Below are 17,924 nucleotides of genomic sequence, written 5' to 3'. Positions count from 1 at the left end.
AGCTCTCTTCTGTTTCAAAAATCAGTTTTGAAAGCCAACAAGGTTCGGGTTTGAGGGCTCCATCTGCTTTTAATGTGTTCAAGCCAAGGTAGCCAGGCCCAAGTGAACTGTCCACATCCTTGGGTCTTAGAGAACATGGCAAATGTGACTGCTGAGGCGTCTTTCAAATGCCCGGGAGAAAGGGAGAAACGCCAGACAAAGTCAAAATGACCTGATTTTTTTTTTTTAGGGGAAAAGACTGCAGTCCATCAACTCCAAGCCAGTGAGTTTGACTTGCAAACCTAGAACAAGCCAAAAGTGTCTTATTTAGGGAGGAGGGTACCCTTGGGTTGCAGTGATCCCTGGCAGGCCCCACGGCCTCATCAAGAACTCTTAAAAATAGAGTAAAAGCCAATATTATTGATTTCCAAGTTGTTCCTCGGAAGCCAAGGATGGACGAATGATCCTACCTGATTTCCTTCTGCATTTTCACTGTGCCTGGGCTGGGCACCCTCCTAATCCAGTCCCACAGGCCTCCATTCAGAGAAGTGGGTCAGCCCGTCTGTGGCAGGGAGGTGAGGCAGCAGAGGAGCAAGAAAATGTCCGTTCTCCCACATCCCCCCAGCCAGGGTTCCCCTGGGCTAAACCAGGGTAAATACCCTGGCCCGGCCGAAGAAGGGTCTTGGGCTTTTTCAGTCCCACTAGCCATGGGATCCCCCAGGCTTGCAGAGAAACTATTAGATAGTCTAAGGAGTGCAATTCAGTAATAACTCAACATTTATTAAGGGACTGCTGCATACCAAGCCCTGGCTAGCTTCCAGAGCTACAAAGTCAAACAGTCGCCTCTCTAGGACTTGGGAGTTTTCAAATGCTTTCCTCAGGAGAACCCCAAGAGGTAAGTAGAGAAGATGTTATTCCCATTTAATAGAGGTGAAAACTGAGGCTCAGCTTGGGATCATTTCAGGGCTTGGGGTTCTCTCCTCCAGATTTCTCATTGCCCAGAGGGTTGGCCAACGGGCAGGGAAGCTCGCTGGAGATCAGAGCGCTGGACGGTGATCTGTTCCACACCAGTGACCCGGCCCTGGGCCCTCTGGCCCTTCTCAGCCAGGCTGAGGGAGAGCCTAGCTTGGGTGGGCCTGGGAAGTCCCCCCACCTCCACAGAGCTTCCAGCCTGATGAGATCAGCTAAGGGGAGCGCCAGGATATTAAATCAGCAGGGCCGCCCGCTGCCTGCAGCGGGATGGTAAGTAAGTGAAAGGCTGGTTATTGATAATCAATCCAGCCTGGGCTTTGATAATGAACTCTCAGCTAATCCACATCCCGGAGTCCAGCCCCCCCAGCCCCTCCGCCCAGCCAGGCACAGTCCAGACTGCAAATGCTACCGAGGAGGAGGGGGAGGCTGCCCAGCAGAGCCCAACCACTCACCCTGCCAGCGATTAGCAATAATTGGCCGGCGCAAATGCAAGGGGGAAAATGGGTTTGTCTTCTGCGCTTTACAGGAAAATGGGAATTATTCTCTCATCACCATGGCAACCAAAATAAGTTTCTAGAGACTTTACAGGTATTTAATTTGCAGATCCAAGGAATGGCGGCCCAGAAACAGCAGAGGGGGTAGAGGCGAAAGGCAGGGATGAGGTCTGGGCTCAGGCCCCACCTTGTACAGAGGAGGAAACTGAGGATGGGAGGAAAGAGGCTCAAGGCAGCTGGGTGGCCCGGATCGGAGGCAGAAAAACCCGAGTTCAAATCTACTTACTAGCTGTGTGACCTTGGGCAGGGGTCACTTAAACTTTCACCGCTGCCTGTGCCAGTTTACCTACCTGTAAAATGGGGATGATAAAAGCACGTCCTTCCAGGGATATTGTGAGGATCAAATGAGATCCTGTTTGAAAAGCTCGTTGCAATCCTTAAAGCCCTGTATAAATGCCACTCATCACGGCTGCTGTTATTATTTATTAGTGCTGTAGGTGAGATCTGAACCCGGGCTTGACTCCAAAGGGAGAGAATGCTTGCTCTAGTCTCTGCACAGTCCATAAGAAGGGGGCAGAACTCGGAGAGGGTCACTTCCTCCAACCGCTCCTGCCTTCCACTTCCCAGACTCCCTGGCTGGTACTTAACAGACTCCGATTTGTTGGTATTTATTCTGCATGGACAGATGGGCACAGGCGGGCTTCCTGTCCGAGTGGAAGCGAGCCGATCCTGAAGATATTTGGGGGGAAGAAGGATAACCCTTGTGTGTGTGTGTGACAGGGAGGTTGGGCGCAGATACTGGTTTAATGAAGGAAGTCAGCCCCAAAAAGCCGAGCTATCCCCCAGCGAATGGACTCTGTTGAAAGGTCGTGAGTAGTCCTGGATATCTTCAAGCAGACACTGAAAACCACTCGTCAAGGACGGAGTAGAGGGAATTTCTGATGAGGCAGAAGGTGGGCGAGGAGCCTTCCTGAATCCCTTGCAGCCTTGATGGCCTGACTCTAAGGGATCCCCCTTGGCTCCAGAGAGCAGATCTGAGGAGTCTGCATGTATTGGGAGGGTGCCATTGAGTTGCCGAGTGTAAGTTTTAGCTCTCCTTGTAGCAGGAGCTATAATGAAGTGTCAAAGCAAATGAGAGGACAAAATGAATGAATAAAATATCTTTTATAGAGTCATTATACTTTTATAATAAGATTTACTTGTCAACTTAAAATGTAATAATGTAATAATTTATTTTGGACTCTCTAGAAGATAAGCCTGAGAAGGGAAGAGGAGTGGGCTGGCCCCTTCCCCTACCTCCCTCGCATCCAGAGGCCTCTTTGGTACCCCAGGAAGCACCTTCCTAGCCATGATGTCTCTGGAGGCCTTGGAGCCTCTGAACCCTGGAAGGACAAGAGGAGAGGAGGTCAGCAATCTTTGAAAAGTCTGAGTGGCCATGTCTTACCTGCGGATGCACAGCCAGTGAGCAGTGAAATCAAGATGCCAGAATCCAAGAGCTGGAAAAACCTTCTCTGGGCTTCACTGAGGTCACTTAGTCCAACCATTCCCCCTCTCTTATGAAACCTGTAATCCTTGTACATAAAAGACTCACCACCATCACGGCATGAGCTTCCAGGTGGGGTGGGACAAGGGACACAATAAGAGCCAGGCAAGCATCAGACAAGCCTTCCATCCAGGCTACAAGGAGCTTCACTTCTGTGTGGATCCCCCCTCTGAACCCCTCTGTGACTCCTAATAGCCCAAAGGAATCATCTTCTCTAGGATGATGCCCTCAGGACCAGGGCTCTGGAGAATAAGGTGTCTAATTAACAAAAACAGGAACTGTCTGAAACAAAACTGGGCAGGAGTGTTGGAGTGTTTGGCTCCCTGGAGGTCCCACCCAGACTTTGGACCTGGCAAGGAGGATGGGTCTCTGGGCCTCAGTCTTGGTTCTAAGGATGATCAAAGAGCTGGGACAATGGGAAGGATGCGTGCCAAGATTGTGGGAGTTCAGCCATATCTGTTGAGGAGAAGGGGTATCGGTTCCCTACAGATACCCCTGCTGTTAGCCTAAAACTTTCCATGGAAAAAAGTTTAATTTTTCCTCACTTAATATAAGTATAACTAACCCATGAGCTCACCCTCTCTAGAACTCCACCAAGGCATGGGAAAGCAGCAAATAAGGTACCCAAGTTGCCACAATAGTTAGTCTAGACATTCAAGTTCATGTGATTTCCTCCCGGTGAAACCCCTCACAGCATATTAGTAAGGGACTCCCAAGTCAGCTTTTATACAGTCGTAACAAGCTCAGTTATCTGGCTCCAAGCCAACAAAAGATTTCAAGCAATCAGGTAGAAGTTAGGGTAGGAGGCGCTCAAGACTATCCAGCAGCAGGGAGTAAGAAGAACTTTAAAAAAAACAGGCACAAGAACTTAAGACCCAAAATATGGGGTTACTCAGTATTGAAGGAGGCTACTCTATAATGCAAGCCCAGTGCAGGAATGGATGGACCTAAGCATCCAGGGTTACCAAGAAAAAGTTCAAGTCCATTCATCCTCCATCTAAGAAGGTAGGAAAGAATGGCTTTCATTTCAGAAAAAAAATTCTATTTAACCTGATTAAAATGAAGGATTTGGTGCCTCAATTTGGGAGGTTGGAGGTTCACCCTTTCGATAAGAAGCCCCGATGTTGTGACCATGGTTGAGATGGCTTTGGCAAAAAATAACAGATGATGGTAATGCTCAGATATCCTAACAGATCTGGGATTTCATCAATAAAGATTGGTAGGTAGAGAAATAAAGAGATAGAGGGAGAGTCAGAGAGACAGAGACAGAGAGCAAGCAGTGAATAAGAGCATTCAGGTACTGTGCTAAGTGTTAAGGACACCAATACAACGCAAAAAGAAAGACAGTATCTGGCATCAAGGAACTTAAGTTTTTAAATAGAAAAAGGTGGAAAGTGAGGGTGGGGAAGTGGCTGGTGAGGAGCTGGCTGGATATAACATAGAGGTCTGGATCAGAGTGGGGCTCAGTCATAGTCTAGGGTTCTGTATTCAATAAGGACTGGCTGCAGAGCAGGGTTGGGGAGCTCCCTCCAATAATACCCATCACAAGGACTTGCCTAGGGTGTCTTCCCATCCAGCTAATGAGCAGGGAGCTTTTAAAAACACTCTTACCTCCTATCTTAGAATCAATACTGTGTATGAGTTTCAAGGCAGAAGAGTGGTAAGAGCTAGGCAATGGGAATTAAGTAACTTGCCCAGGGTCACACGGCTAGCTCACATTTGAACCCAGGACTTCCCTTCTCTAGGCCTGGCTCTCAGTCCACTGAGACACCTAGCTGCCCCCAAGCGGGAAGCTTTTCTCCCCTTTACTTAGCTCGTAATTGGGTGGGAACTCATGCCTATCCCCAATGTCTCTCAGTTCCATGGTGCTGTTAGCAATGGAACCTGAAAATATAAACTATCATATTTCCCTCCCAGGCTCCTCCTGGAATGCCTTAAAGGAAACACTTCCAAGAGTGGCTATTAACAGTCCCAGAAGAAGTCTGTTCCAGGCACCAACTGAGATTTCAGCATTGGCTCAGCTGTGCCCAGAGATAATGGGTTATTCCATTTTGGGCTCCGTAAGTATAGTTTGCTTTACAGCAACCCAGTGAAGTTCATCAAAGTGGAAGGGAGAGAGAGGAGGAAGGAACTGCTGAAGAGGAAACCCTATCCACTAGCACTTTGGAGAGCGCCTCGGGAAGGAACCAACCACAGATCCAAAGGGAGTTTCGAGTCACTTCTATCCCCAACTTTTCATTTCACAGATGAGGACACTGAGGCTGAGGGAATAGAAAGGGACAAGTCCATGGTCACAAAGGCAGGAAGAGGTAGAGTGATGGACCACCAAGTACAAAGCTGAACCACAATAACATGAGCTCCCATTGCCATGGGCTCCAAGGATTCAAAAGTCCAGGGCTCAGGAGAACTCTGAGGGGTAGCAAGGGAATCTGAGTACTTTGACTTTCGGAGCATGCACTTAGCAGAGGGCCTGGCACATAGCAGACACAACAAATGTTTATTGATTGATTAATAGATTGATCGATGAAATGAGATTGGAGAGATTCAGTGACTCAGAACCACGTGGCTGAGAAATTTCTGAGCTGAGATTCTAACAGGTCTTTTGGCCCCCAAACGATTCATCTTTCTACTCTTCCCTGATGCCATCATACACCTTGGTTGGAGGGTGATACCACATGGTTTTGACAAAGTGCTTTCTCCTCTAAAAGTCTCAGGTCTCTCATTCATAAAATAAGGTTAAAGGATAGAGAAGGGCCCATAGTCCTTGCCTTTAATGTCTCTCCCAGCACTGACATTCTATGTTCTATGTTCCAAGGTTGCTCCCTGTTCTGGTCTTCTCAGCTCTAAGACCCCTCTAAGACCGGACATTTCATGTTCTGAGCCCTTCCCACCTCTGACATGCCCAGTTCCCAGCTCTTGAGTCTATGGCCCCTATGATCATCAAGGCTGAGTTCATGACACAGTGACGTGGAATTTCCAGCTGAGTCTAATTAAACCTAAATGAGCTCTCTGTCTAGGAATCTTCATCTAAATGGTAACTATTCATGGGATATGAGACCAGGTCAAAGAATATTCCTTCTCCTGGCCACAATTCCTCATATCCTCACAGATGCCTATGCACCATGGATATGACGATACTTGTCAGTTTTCATCAAATCAAGAGTTTTTAAATAGCCTACACCTTTCTCCTTGAATAGTGAGGAAGGCATCTTGAAATCAGTTTTCTCTCCTATTTGCTATAACATAATTAACACCAAGCACAAAAGCCTTTCTCCGAAATCACTACCTTGTATCCTTTTTAATTAGACCTTTGAAGCCTTTAATTTAAAAAGTAGGAATCACTCAAGGGTAGGGGGGAGAAAAGGTAACATCTGTCTACATCGATGCCAAGGTTCAGAGCCATCTCCAGCTGTCTGCAGCTGCTCCCATGGTGCAAATGGTGTTTCACACTCATTAATTGGTGTCATTAACAGGCTTCTTCACTCTCCCAGAAAGTAAGCTTCTAAGTCCGCAACAGCCCAGGGGCCTTGGCAGGCTGAGGATGTGGGTATGAGCCCAGATAAGGTCAGGATCAGGGCTAGCTGAGGGAAAGTTGGGGATGGGGCCTCTTAGACATTCCAGGGCTATAATGTCTCTGATCCTTCTACACCAGGTAAGAGACAGTTCCTCACTCTACATAAATGACTTCATAGAATCATAGAATCACAGAAATGAAGAATGTTCCTTAATAGGGTTCCCTACGTAGTCCCTTCAATCTGGTCTCAAGGACCTTAATCATCCTAGTTTCTTCTCCCAAAACCCTGCATCTTCTCAATGCAAAGAAAACAGTCAACTTTGGTCTACTCTGATCAGAGTAAAGGGACAATCCCTAACTCTGCTTTTCTGCATGCAGCCCAAACCACACTGGATTTTGTAGTTGTTAGTGCCATCCTAATGTGAAGTAGATTTCCTCCTCCCTGTACATGACCAGCATATAAGAGATTTTTGCTCCAGTTGGTCTTCAAATATGAGATATCGTATGATCCCTTTCCCCTATGCCATATGTAGGTAGTGAGTTCCTCATTATGGAAGGTATCTGAGCAGCGATTGGAGGATCACTTGTGAAGAGGCTATATAAGGATTACTGCTGGGGCAAAAGATGAGCCAGATGCTCTGTAAGTTGAGATCTTCTCCAGCTCAGAAATTCCAAGGCTTTTTTAAAGAGGGGCATGCTATGGATGAAGCACTGGCATAGGGTGATCTCTAAGGACCTAAGAAGGGATGGGCTCCCTGATAGCTCTTTGAATTCAATATGTATTTATTAAGCAATCCAGCATAGTAGGAAGAGAGCTAGTCTTAGAGTCAGGAAGACTTGGGTCCAAATCTCCTTCAACCAATCAATCAGTCTTCATTTATTTATTAAGTGCTTCCCATGCTTCAGACACTGTGCTAAGTGCTCAATATGAAGAAAAAGCATAATTTGTCCCTGTCCTCAAGGAACCTGAGATAGCTAACTCATATGCCAATAGGTTTACAGAAGAGTAGGTAGAAAACAGAGTTGGAGAGAAGGCAATAGAAGCTGGAAGGAGAAGCACTTCCTGCAGACAAGAGCATCTAGACTGAGCCTTGAAAGAACTTTGGGATTCTAAGAGACGGAAGTGAGGAGGCATATGAGAGGTGAATAGTACAAAGGCACAGAGAAAGGGAGAGGAATAGCTAATATGCTAGAATTGGTAGGATTGGGGTATTTGTGGAAGGGAGTGATGTGTAAAACTGGAAGGGAAGCAAAGGCCAGGGGAGGAGAGGAGCATTCAGTGCTAACCAGAGGAGCATAATTTTGATTCCAGAGGCAATAGAATACAACAAGCATTTGTTGAAACAAGCAGAATGGACGGTGTAATCAGTTCCAAAAAATAACTTCAATAGTTCTAAAGAGAATTGGTGGGAAGTGGAGGAGCAGGCTACTTTAGGGGCAGAAAGACCCATTAGAAGGCCATCACCATAGTCCAGAGGAGCAGTGGTTAATTAGGGTGGTGACTGGGTGAGGGAAGCATTGTGGAGATAGAAACGACTGATTGGATGTATGGAGAGTACACGTGAGGAGGTGAGGATAACCTCAATGCTGTGGATATGGGTGACTAGAGGAACGGTGGTACCCTACACAGGATTAGGGATATTCAGAAGAGCAGTGAGCGTGGGGGAAAAAAATCTGTTGTCGACATGGGACATTTGGAGTGTCTACTGGGCATATGGGAGAAAATGAACAACAGGCAATATGAGATGAGGTTTGTAGATACAGACCTGGGAATCACAGGATCTGATGAGATCCACAAGGGAAATGATATTGGGGGCTGGGGGGAGAGCCTAGGACAGAGCTTCAAGAGATACTGAGTTGGTGGGAGTGACATATTAAGATCAAGCAAAGAAAACAAAGGAATGGTCAGACAGGAGGAGGAGAGTCATAAGAGCATTATCATAAAGACCTACCTAATGGTAGCAGGAAAGTAGATGGGAAGAGGTTAAAGATCAAAAAGTGAAGACAAAAGTGGGGATAGCCTGTGTTGGCTCAAGGGTTAGTTGGCCTTGGCAAGAAGGGCTGCCCTTACATCTCAAATGACAGTGAAGAAGGAGATCATGGAGGAAGATCTCTCAGTGATGAGTTGAAGAAGGAGAGAGAATTCTGAGTGAATGGCCTCAATTTTTTTTTTTGAAGTCTTTGCTGAGAGGGTGTACAGGAAGGACATTTTATGGGAATTTTGAGGAGAGAAGAGGTTTGGAATAGCCAACAAAGTAAGTGGGATAGAGAATTACTTAAGGAGTACTTAAGTACTTAAGTAAGGAGTGCTACTGTGAGGACCCAGTTGAGATCACATATCATAAATTTGTAGTAGATCCAGTCAGCATAATTTTCAGCAGCAAATGAACAAGAGTGAAAGAAGCTGAGAATAATTCAGGGTTGGGGCTTGGGAAGACGTGATCAGTAGCAAGACAATGGGGCAAGGGATTCAAGAGAAGAGGGTAGTGTAGAATTTTATTGGTTCATCAAGGGGTCAATATGGGAAAACAGGGAGAGTATAGCTAGTGTGGGGATGATAACCTTGGAGAATTAAAATGTGTTGGGATTGGAAGTGACCATGTGGACTAGAAGAGGGCTAGGAGTCATAAGGCAGAGAGAGAAAGAAATGGAATGATAAAAGATTATGACTAGATAAAGGGATTTGGAAGTTTTTGAAGATGAAAGTGGAAGAGCATATGTGGGTTATAGCAAATTCAAGAATATGGCCATCCCTACATGTGGGAAAGGTAACAGAAGAATGGGTCATGAGAATGGAGTAGGCTGAGGAGCTGGGAAGTTAAAAGTATTTGAAGGAATGAATGAAATCCCCCAAATATGAAGGCAGGAGATGGGGAGGATAGAAGAAAGAACGTGAGCCGGACCCTGAACTAATGAAAAAGGATGGAGCATATCCTGGGGATCAGTAACTAATGGCCACCAGGATCTGAATAAATCTAGAGAATATGAACCTCCAAGGAGAGATCATGGAGAGATGATGATAGAGGAGCAGTCTGAAAGTGGCAATGGGGAGCACAAAGTAGTCTGACCACTGCCCCCCCCACTGGGATCTGCAACACCCCACTGGGTATATGAGAGAAGAAACAACCAATACTGAAAGAGTGGCCTGGGAGTAGGGGGTAGCAAGGTCTCAATGAAAGCCAGAAAATAAAGAAGCATGAGAGAAGGAGGTCTGACATCAGAGGAAGTTTGTTCATTATAGAATAGATGTTCCAGAGGGCACAGAGGAAGACGGAGGAAGATCTGGAGTGGGCCCTTGGGGACATGAGGAAGGCTGAGGTGAATAGAAATGCGGGAATGGCCAGATGGAGTTTGTCTCCATTGCTTGGGGGGGGGGGTTGATATCACTGTGATGGGGTGAGTAAGAGAAGTCAGGGGGATGCCAACCATTGAGGAGTGAGTTGGGGCAGTCTCTCAGTGGGTGATAGAAGCTTCACCAATGGAAGGCAGGTGCTCAAACATTTCAGGGGCTTTCTCTTTCCCATACGATATGAATGCTGGCAAGACTGGTCTGCTGCAGATGGTGACCTCTGGATGGGCAGCAGATGGTTGGAGACAATTGCCTGAGTCTCTAAAACTTGCTCTAGCTAATGATCTGAGACAAGGGCAGCAGGGTGGGCAAAGGCCACATCCGTGCCCAGACTGAACAGCATTTCCCAACTAGGCATGGCTTAATGGGCTTCTGTTGTGCCTCATTCTGAAACCCAGAATTTGATTCTGGTTAATGTGATAAAGACCTCTAGAGCTGAACCCTTAAACAACCCTAAATCAGGAGGGAAGAGCTTGGCATTTATTCAATGATTCAGCACTGGTGTCCATGGCACCACACACAGATGATACAGCCATGAGATGATATGGTCTCACTGGACAAGATGGCACTCATCACTCTCCTGACACACCCATGATGGAATCACAGTAGAAGAGACCACAGAGATCGGTGAGGTCAGCTTTCACATCAATTTGAATTCCCTCTACATTCCTGCATTCCTAACCAGGGATTGTCCACTTTCTGCTTGAATATGTCCAAGGATGGGAAACTCACTATCTCCTAGGGAAGCCCATTTCATGCTTAATTGCTCCAATTCTTAAAAAGGCACCAGACCTACATCTGCTTCTGCAACCTCCTTCTCACCTCTACTGCTGCAATTGTCTGGGACTAAGAAGAAGAAAGCATTGCAGGGTTTCTGGGCCTCTCCCCATCTGGGCCTCTGTCCTCTGGGTATTCTTGAGCTTGTGTATGCCCTTCTTAAAATATGGTTCTCACAGATACCCTGTGGGTAAAACTGAATGTAATGGACTTCTCTACTAGCAACAATCAACAAATCTACCAGAACAACTATGAGGGACCTATGAGAAAAAATGCTATCCACATCCGGAGAAAGAACTGTGGGAGTAGAAACACAGAAGAAAAGCAACTGCCTGATCACATGGGAAGATGGGGATATAATTAGAGATACTGACTCAAAATGAGCACCCTAGCCCAAATATCAATAGTATGAAAATAGGTCTTGACCAATGACACACGTAAAACCCAGGGGAATTGTGCGTTGGCTATGGGAGAGGATGGGAGGAGGGGAGGGATAGAACATGAATCCTATAACCATGAACTAAATTAACTAATTAAATGAAAATTTTAAAATTAAAAAAATATAGTTCTCACTCAGGACCCAATAGTCCCAATGGGGTCCAAACAGCAGATTCCAGCAGGTAGACTTGGCAGCATCTCTCTCTCAACACCTGGGCCAGGGACTGTGTGATGATCATCCTTCAATCCTAGCTCTTGACACTTTTCCTTGTGGAATAAAAGAACTAAGAGGTAGCTGAGCATGCAGAATGTCAGAGGTGGGAGGGACCTTAGAACAAGGAATGTCAGAAGCGGGAGGGAGCCTAGAACAGGGAATGTCAGAAGTGAGAGAGAGCCTAGAACAGATGTCAGGGCTGGGAGTGGCCTTAAAGCAGGGAAGGTCAGAGCTGGAGTGGCTTTAGAATAGGGACAGTCAAGGCTGGGAGAGATCTAAGGGACCATCTAATTCAACTTCTTAATTTATACAAGAGAAATGGGCCAAAATATATGAGGTGATTAGGTCAGAGTCACATAGCTAGACAGGATTTAAAGCCAAGGCCTTCTCAAATGGATAAATTCTCTCTTGTCCTGCTCAGGTCCCTTGTCACAGACAGTTCTGCCTGGGCCCATCTCTCCCACCTTGTCCCCATAGCCTAGATCTCCATCTGAGGCCCTGGAGCTTTTCTTAACAAATCTAGTTGAATGAATTCAACAATTTCTTACCTGGGTTGACTCCCCTGTTCTACTATCCCACATCTAATCAAATACTGAAGCCCAGGTGACTTCTCTCTGTACACTGAAAACTCTGAATTTTTATTCTGTATGCTTTCATAACACAAGTTTTAATAACTTTAGACAGATTCACTCAAACTCATAAAGAATAATATCATCAGGTCCCCTGCACACATTTCCAAAGAAAGGAATCATGGCTTAACTAGAAATGATCGGAACTATGAGGGGCAGAGGATTTGGGTAGAAAACTAGGCTGTGCTACTGGGAGCTGCCTGTGTGGCCTTGAGCAAGTCCTTTCCCTCCCTTGGGCCTCAATTTCCTCATCTACTAATGAAGTATGTTGGACCAGCTGACCTCTCAAGGCCATCTCAGCTCTGAATGCTATGAACCTTCAGAATCTGCACCAAGATATACTGATGGATCTCTGAACACATTTTCCTCCTCTGATCCTTGGTATCTGAAGGCCTGAAGCCTTCCTTCCTTTCAGTCCTAGGGGTCTCACTGGAGGAAGGTCCTCATGCCGTAGAGAGAAACGGCAGCTTCCTCCACTCCAAGCTACACTTGAGCCCTTCCATCACTAGCAGAAGGGCCTGCTGGGAGCTCCAGGGAAAGCACTGATGACACCATAAGAGGGGGACAGGAGGGCCTAAGAGATCGCCTCATTTTGCAGATGGGCAACCTGAGGCACAGATTTTCCTAGTCTGTACCCTATGTCTTGTCCTCCATACCAGGCTATCCTTAGAATGTTTTCTGAATGAAGTACCACGTACAATGAATGTGCCCTTGCCTGTTTACTGGAAAGGAGATGGGTAGGTGCACCAGGGACATGCTAGGATGCCAGGGATAGCTCACTGCTCTGAGGCTTCTGGAAACACAGATAGACAGAGAGACACATCAAGTAGGCATGGTATATTTTCTGTAAATCTGAAAGAGACTCTAAATGTAGGAGAATGAACTTCTTGAAGACAAGAAGGCAAAGGGGAGGATGGAGCCGCCTCCCTCAGAGCCCTTCAGGAGGCTGCTGCAAGCTCCATGTCTGAAGGCAGTTCTGGTGTCATCCCATCAGCCACACTGTCCTCCTGTTTGGGGGTGTCACATTTCTCAGTGAGGGTCATTCCTGAGGCAGTGGGGAAGCTTTCATTTTGTTCCATAGGGTGGGCGGACAGCAAAGAAACATGTTGGGGATTCGGGTCCCTGAAAGGGGTGGAATGGGCCCCAGCTTCTGAAACTGTCCTCTCTCTCCACCGTGTCCTAGGCCTGGGCCAAGCCTTCAAGGGCTCTCCTGCTCCCTCCCCAGGGAGGCTGGGCTCAGCCTCTGTCGTACAGTAAAGCAACGTCACAAGCTTTCACATCAGTAAGTAACAAAGATTGTGGGGAGGGGTGTCCACACTCTTGAGCATCCACCAGGCCAGTGATCACCCAGGCTAGCACCTGGGCAGGACCAGTGATCCCAGAGGGGCTAGAGAAGAGCTTGTGTGCCCGGGACATCCCCATGGGTGGGGATCAGGAAGGGAAGCAGGGCCTAGATTTGGGTCCATCTTCAGGGGTGCCATGCCTCCCCTCCCTGCCATCAGGGCCGGTCACTTCTGAGACAGCAGACATGGGAGGCTTCTCCTGAGCCCCTTCTTCACAACCTCGGAGCTATGTGAGAGAAGGCTGAAGCAAGAGCCAGCCCAGGCATTCTGGCCTCACAGGTCACAGAACCCCAGACTTTCAGGTGGGCCTCGGACCATCCCACTGAGGCTCAGCCCCCAGACCTTCTCTTCGAGGAGTTCGAAACAAACTTGTTCAGTGGGAAACCATGTAAGAAATCAATCCTGGCTGTTCTGCGGTGGAGTCAGGCACCCTGAACAAGGGTCACATGGTTCACAACACATTTGATTATTGATTTTTTTAATTTTCATTTACTTTTAGTAGAATAGAATTTTCCAGTTTGAAAATACATCTAATACAGAGCCAACAAAGCAAGTGCTCCCAAGGCCATTCTAAGCAACAATCTCTCACGGCTGCCTTGACTTCCCTCAAAATGGTGCCCCACCCCACCCCATCCCCACCCCGTGGGTGCTCTCCAGGCCCCGGGGAAAGTTGGGGTGATGACATTTGGCAACAAGACATTACAAGTGTGGGGGCAGGGCAGGCAGGAAGATGGGACAGGGAGCCCCTGATCCAGGAGAGCCCCAGAAACCTTGTCCCCAGCACTGCCTCAGATGAGGGGCGTGGGGAGGGGGAGACCCTCTGTGGGGAAGTTCCCATGATAGGGTGCGTCCATCTCTGTCTCTCTTTGGTATCTCAAGTATCCCTCTCATCTCTGTTGCAAGAAGCGAGACTCTCTAAACTGTGTCTACACAGGCCAGGGTCCTGTGCTTTCTAGTGTGGGCAGGAAGGCAGCCTCCCTCAGTGGGTCATTTTTCTCCTGGCCCGTCGCTGGGCAATTTTCCAAGTTAGCGACTATCCTGGGCCAGCGTAGACACGGACGGCCCTAATGCGCACTTTACAAAAGTATGCCACAATTAGTAAGGAAGTCGGGAAATGTGCAAACCAGAATGAAAAGTATGTTACTCCAGAACCAGCCCGTGGGAGTGGCGGCGGTGGCATCATAGCTCCGGCCCTCCAGGGCTCATTTCTTATAGTGATTCGGGGCATCAGCAAAGGCGAACTTGAGGCGGTAGGCCTCCGCCAGGAGGACGCTGACTTCCTCGTTTCCCCAGTGGGCAGTGGGCAGGTTCTGGAGAAAGATGAGCAGCTCCTGCCAAAAGAGAGCACAAGGCTATTAGAAGGGAGCAAGGGGAGGGGGGTCTGTGTCTTCTCTCAGGGCGAGCAGCCCCACGACAGCCTGCTCACCCCCTGAGGAAGGGATGGGAGGGAGGAAAGGAGAGAAAAGGAATCAAAGCATCAAATAACAATCGTCAAAAATCGTTTCTGCATGTAACTGAAGAAGATGACATGGGGCCAGCTCAACCCACTGTGGAGGACCAGGGACAGAGAGCTGAAGCAGGGTGCCTGCCCTTAGAAGGCATCCAGGCCTGTCACCGCCTTCATGCTAAGCAGACAAGTACTTATGGATCAGAGACACAAAGCGCTGAAGGTGATGGTAGTGATAATCCGCCCATGACAGTGGCAGCCAACATCTATAAAGCCCTTTGAGGCCTGCAGAGAACTCTGCATACATTACCTCATTTGTCACCAAAACAGGAGGACCCAGAGCAGAGTTCTTCCAGGAAGCAGCTTTGGACCAAAGCCTAGAAAGGATGGGCAAGACCCTGATGGTCCAAAAAATCATCTGGCCTGGTACGGCAGGAACAGTGCTGGCTGCAGCATCCACTTGCCTGTGGGGGAGCTCTGAGGCAATCCCATTCCATTTTTAAAAACCTTATTTATGAAGCACCCACTGTGTGTAAATAAAGGTCTGTGCTTCAAGGGGGTGGGGTGGAGGAACAATGACCAAGTTTAAGGAAGACTCAGCCTTGGCTTGCCCAGAGCACCTGCCCATAAAGTAACTGAAGGTAGAGATTTCTTCCAGGAGGAAAAAAAAAATCACACAAGTAAAGTGTGTTCAGCCACCAGTTCCCTCCGCTGCCTGATCTCTGACCTCATTCCTCCTAGGACCTCCTGCAGGCAGACAGTGCTGGCCACTTTTCCTTTTCTAAATCTGCACTCAGGAAATATCTTATTAACCATGGAACACAGCGTGGAGACAGCCCAGTGGTCACTGAGGGCTCCATCCATATCGTGGTTGTGTCAGTACTTTTATGGAGAATTCCAGAACACTGAACATCTTAAAACTCAGGCTGGTGGCATGGCCTCTTCCCTACCCACCCTCCTTTGGATCAGTCACTGCCAGGATGGGCTATCTTGCATTATACTGGAAGCTCCATAGGGAAGGACCTGCTCCCCAAGCTCTTAGGGCCTGGCACTCAGTCTTCACCCTAATGATCACAAGAATAATCCCGGTGGATACAGATGGAGCACCCAAAGGTCTCCAGGGAGCTTTCCATGGGGCCTCATTGGATTCCAACAACTACCCTGGGAGTCAGGGGCTGTGATCATTTCCATTTCATACCCAAGGAGACTGAGACCTGAACCATCTTCTACAGGAAGCCTTCTCCAACCCTCTCTTGGTTATCTCTGCTTTATCCCATCCAGAGCTTATCTGTGCATACTTGTTTACATGGTGTCCCTTCCATTAGACTGGAAGCTTCTTAAAGCAGAGGCTGTCTTTTGCCCTTTTTTTTTTTTTTTTTTTTTTGGGTATCCCCAGAGTTTTGCACAGACATGTCCAGCAGATACTTAAAATAAATCTCTACTAACTGGTTGACCCTGAGAGATCTGGGTGAGCAATAAGAAACAACTTCCAACAGTGAGGGTTGTCACACATGGTCATCCAAGCAACTCTATTAGTCACAACAACACTTCTCAAGCCAAGCCTTGGCTCCCATGGCAAACTTAGCCTTCCTGATGGTTTGCACAGATCACCAGGCATTGCTTCAGTCCATCTGACTTCCTCTTAAGTGAAACTAGCCTCTGCTATCCCGAGGATGGTGGGAAGAGGGGTTAGCTTTTAATATCAAACAGGAGAACTGTCTCTGAATCAATATTGAGCAGGTAACGCATTAAGGTCTGTTTAAAAGGCACAAGTTTACAAATTACCACAGAGCAGAGAAGAAATTACTACTAACAGGGAAAAAGGACTCATTTGCCTGCAATTATTTTCTCCCATTAATAGGAAAAGATGAAGCCAGAACCCAGGAGATAACACATCCTGAATGCAGTAGCCAGGTTAATTAGTTTAATTCACTTTTCTGTCCAGATTTGGTCTGTCATTGGAGTGGCTCTGCTGAAAACATAATAAAGCACAATGACATCTATGGAGGGAAACAATGCATCAAGATGCTCAAGAGTGATCAGAAAACTCTTCACGAGCCTCAAGAAGAGCCTGAGCAGTGATGACTGTGGGGGACAAAAAGGAGGCTGGAGGATTTCTCAATTTGTCCTGAGTTTACGCATGAAAGAAAAAACCAAGTTCAGGTCCCAGCCAGTACCTGACCTGACAGAGTTCAAAAATGGCCAGTTTTAGATAGGCCCCAAAGTGAAGCATACAGCTGGCCCTTTGCCTGCTCTCCACTCTGCTTGTCCTGGGTGCTCCCCATGCCTGTCCAGAACAAATGGGGCAGGACAGCACCCATCAATATAATTTCATCAGCCAAGTACAGCCATGACAGACCAAGAAAGGTCTGAAGGTCTCTGCACTCATCTCCCCTCCATCTGTGCAGTCTCATCTGACAAGTAGCTCAGGGAACATTCATTAGGATTCCTCCCGGCTCAAAGTGCTAGACCCCAAGGCCAGATTCCAATAAGAAATGTCTCCACTTGTTAAGTCCACGTGTAAAATGAAAGTCAGAACAATGGCTTTGGGGAGGGAAGCAGACTGCTGCCTGGCCTGGCCTGTCTGTCAATGTCCTTAGAATCCCAAGGCCAGTGGAGACAATATCCCAGGTCCAGTTAAGTCAACTTCCTCAAGCAGGTCAGGAAGACTGAGCCTGGGAGATGCCCAAGAGCCCAAGGAGATGAAAGAGACCACTACTTATTGTGGGGACCCCAGACTGGACCATGCTCTGACTTGGTGAGGGAGATGAAGTAGACACAGAGCTCACCCAGGCTGTACAGCCAATGCCTCCTCCATCTCCTGCCATTTCTCTGTGCCCCAAACCTTCTAGTTGTCCCTTGGTTCAGGAACCATTGAGAAGTCCAGACAAAAGATCTAGGCCCTCTTGAGCTGATGGTTGAGGGCAGGATGGGTCTATCTACATTTCCAGGAGCTTATTTTCAGGTGGAGAGTCACTGAGCCCAAGATATTAAGTCCAGGCTGAAAAGTCAAGTTGGAGGAGTAAAGCAAAGGGAGCCAGTCAATACCAGGTACAATAAATACAGACACATACCAAATGAGACTGGAAAATGAGGTCAGAAAAGAGAGAAATGTCCCCTGTCAAGCCCCAGCCTGAGCAAACACCAAGAAGCTCCAGGATGGAGCCCCCTTTCCTTCCTCAGCTCCGCATGACAGCTCAGGAAATGATCTTCTCTCCAAGGCCA

General features: G+C 47.5%; 1 protein-coding gene across 1 annotated transcript in view; it reads right to left on the bottom strand.

Annotated features, from left to right (window-relative positions):
• Nucleotides 1-13,713: 13,713 nt before the first annotated feature.
• The window catches only part of TBC1D22A (TBC1 domain family member 22A), a 346,099-nt gene continuing 341,888 nt past the window's right edge, over nucleotides 13,714-17,924 (bottom strand). Inside the window, exon 14 of the mRNA XM_044678628.1 lies at nucleotides 13,714-14,583. Coding sequence (XP_044534563.1) covers nucleotides 14,455-14,583 — 129 coding nt within the window. The 3' untranslated portion in view covers nucleotides 13,714-14,454. The remainder of the gene's footprint in view (nucleotides 14,584-17,924) is intronic.

The sequence above is a fragment of the Gracilinanus agilis genome, chromosome 5, assembly GCF_016433145.1.
Source record: "Gracilinanus agilis isolate LMUSP501 chromosome 5, AgileGrace, whole genome shotgun sequence".
In the NCBI taxonomy this organism is placed as follows: Eukaryota; Metazoa; Chordata; class Mammalia; order Didelphimorphia; family Didelphidae; genus Gracilinanus; species Gracilinanus agilis.
This window is presented reverse-complemented; position numbering and strand designations above follow the sequence as displayed.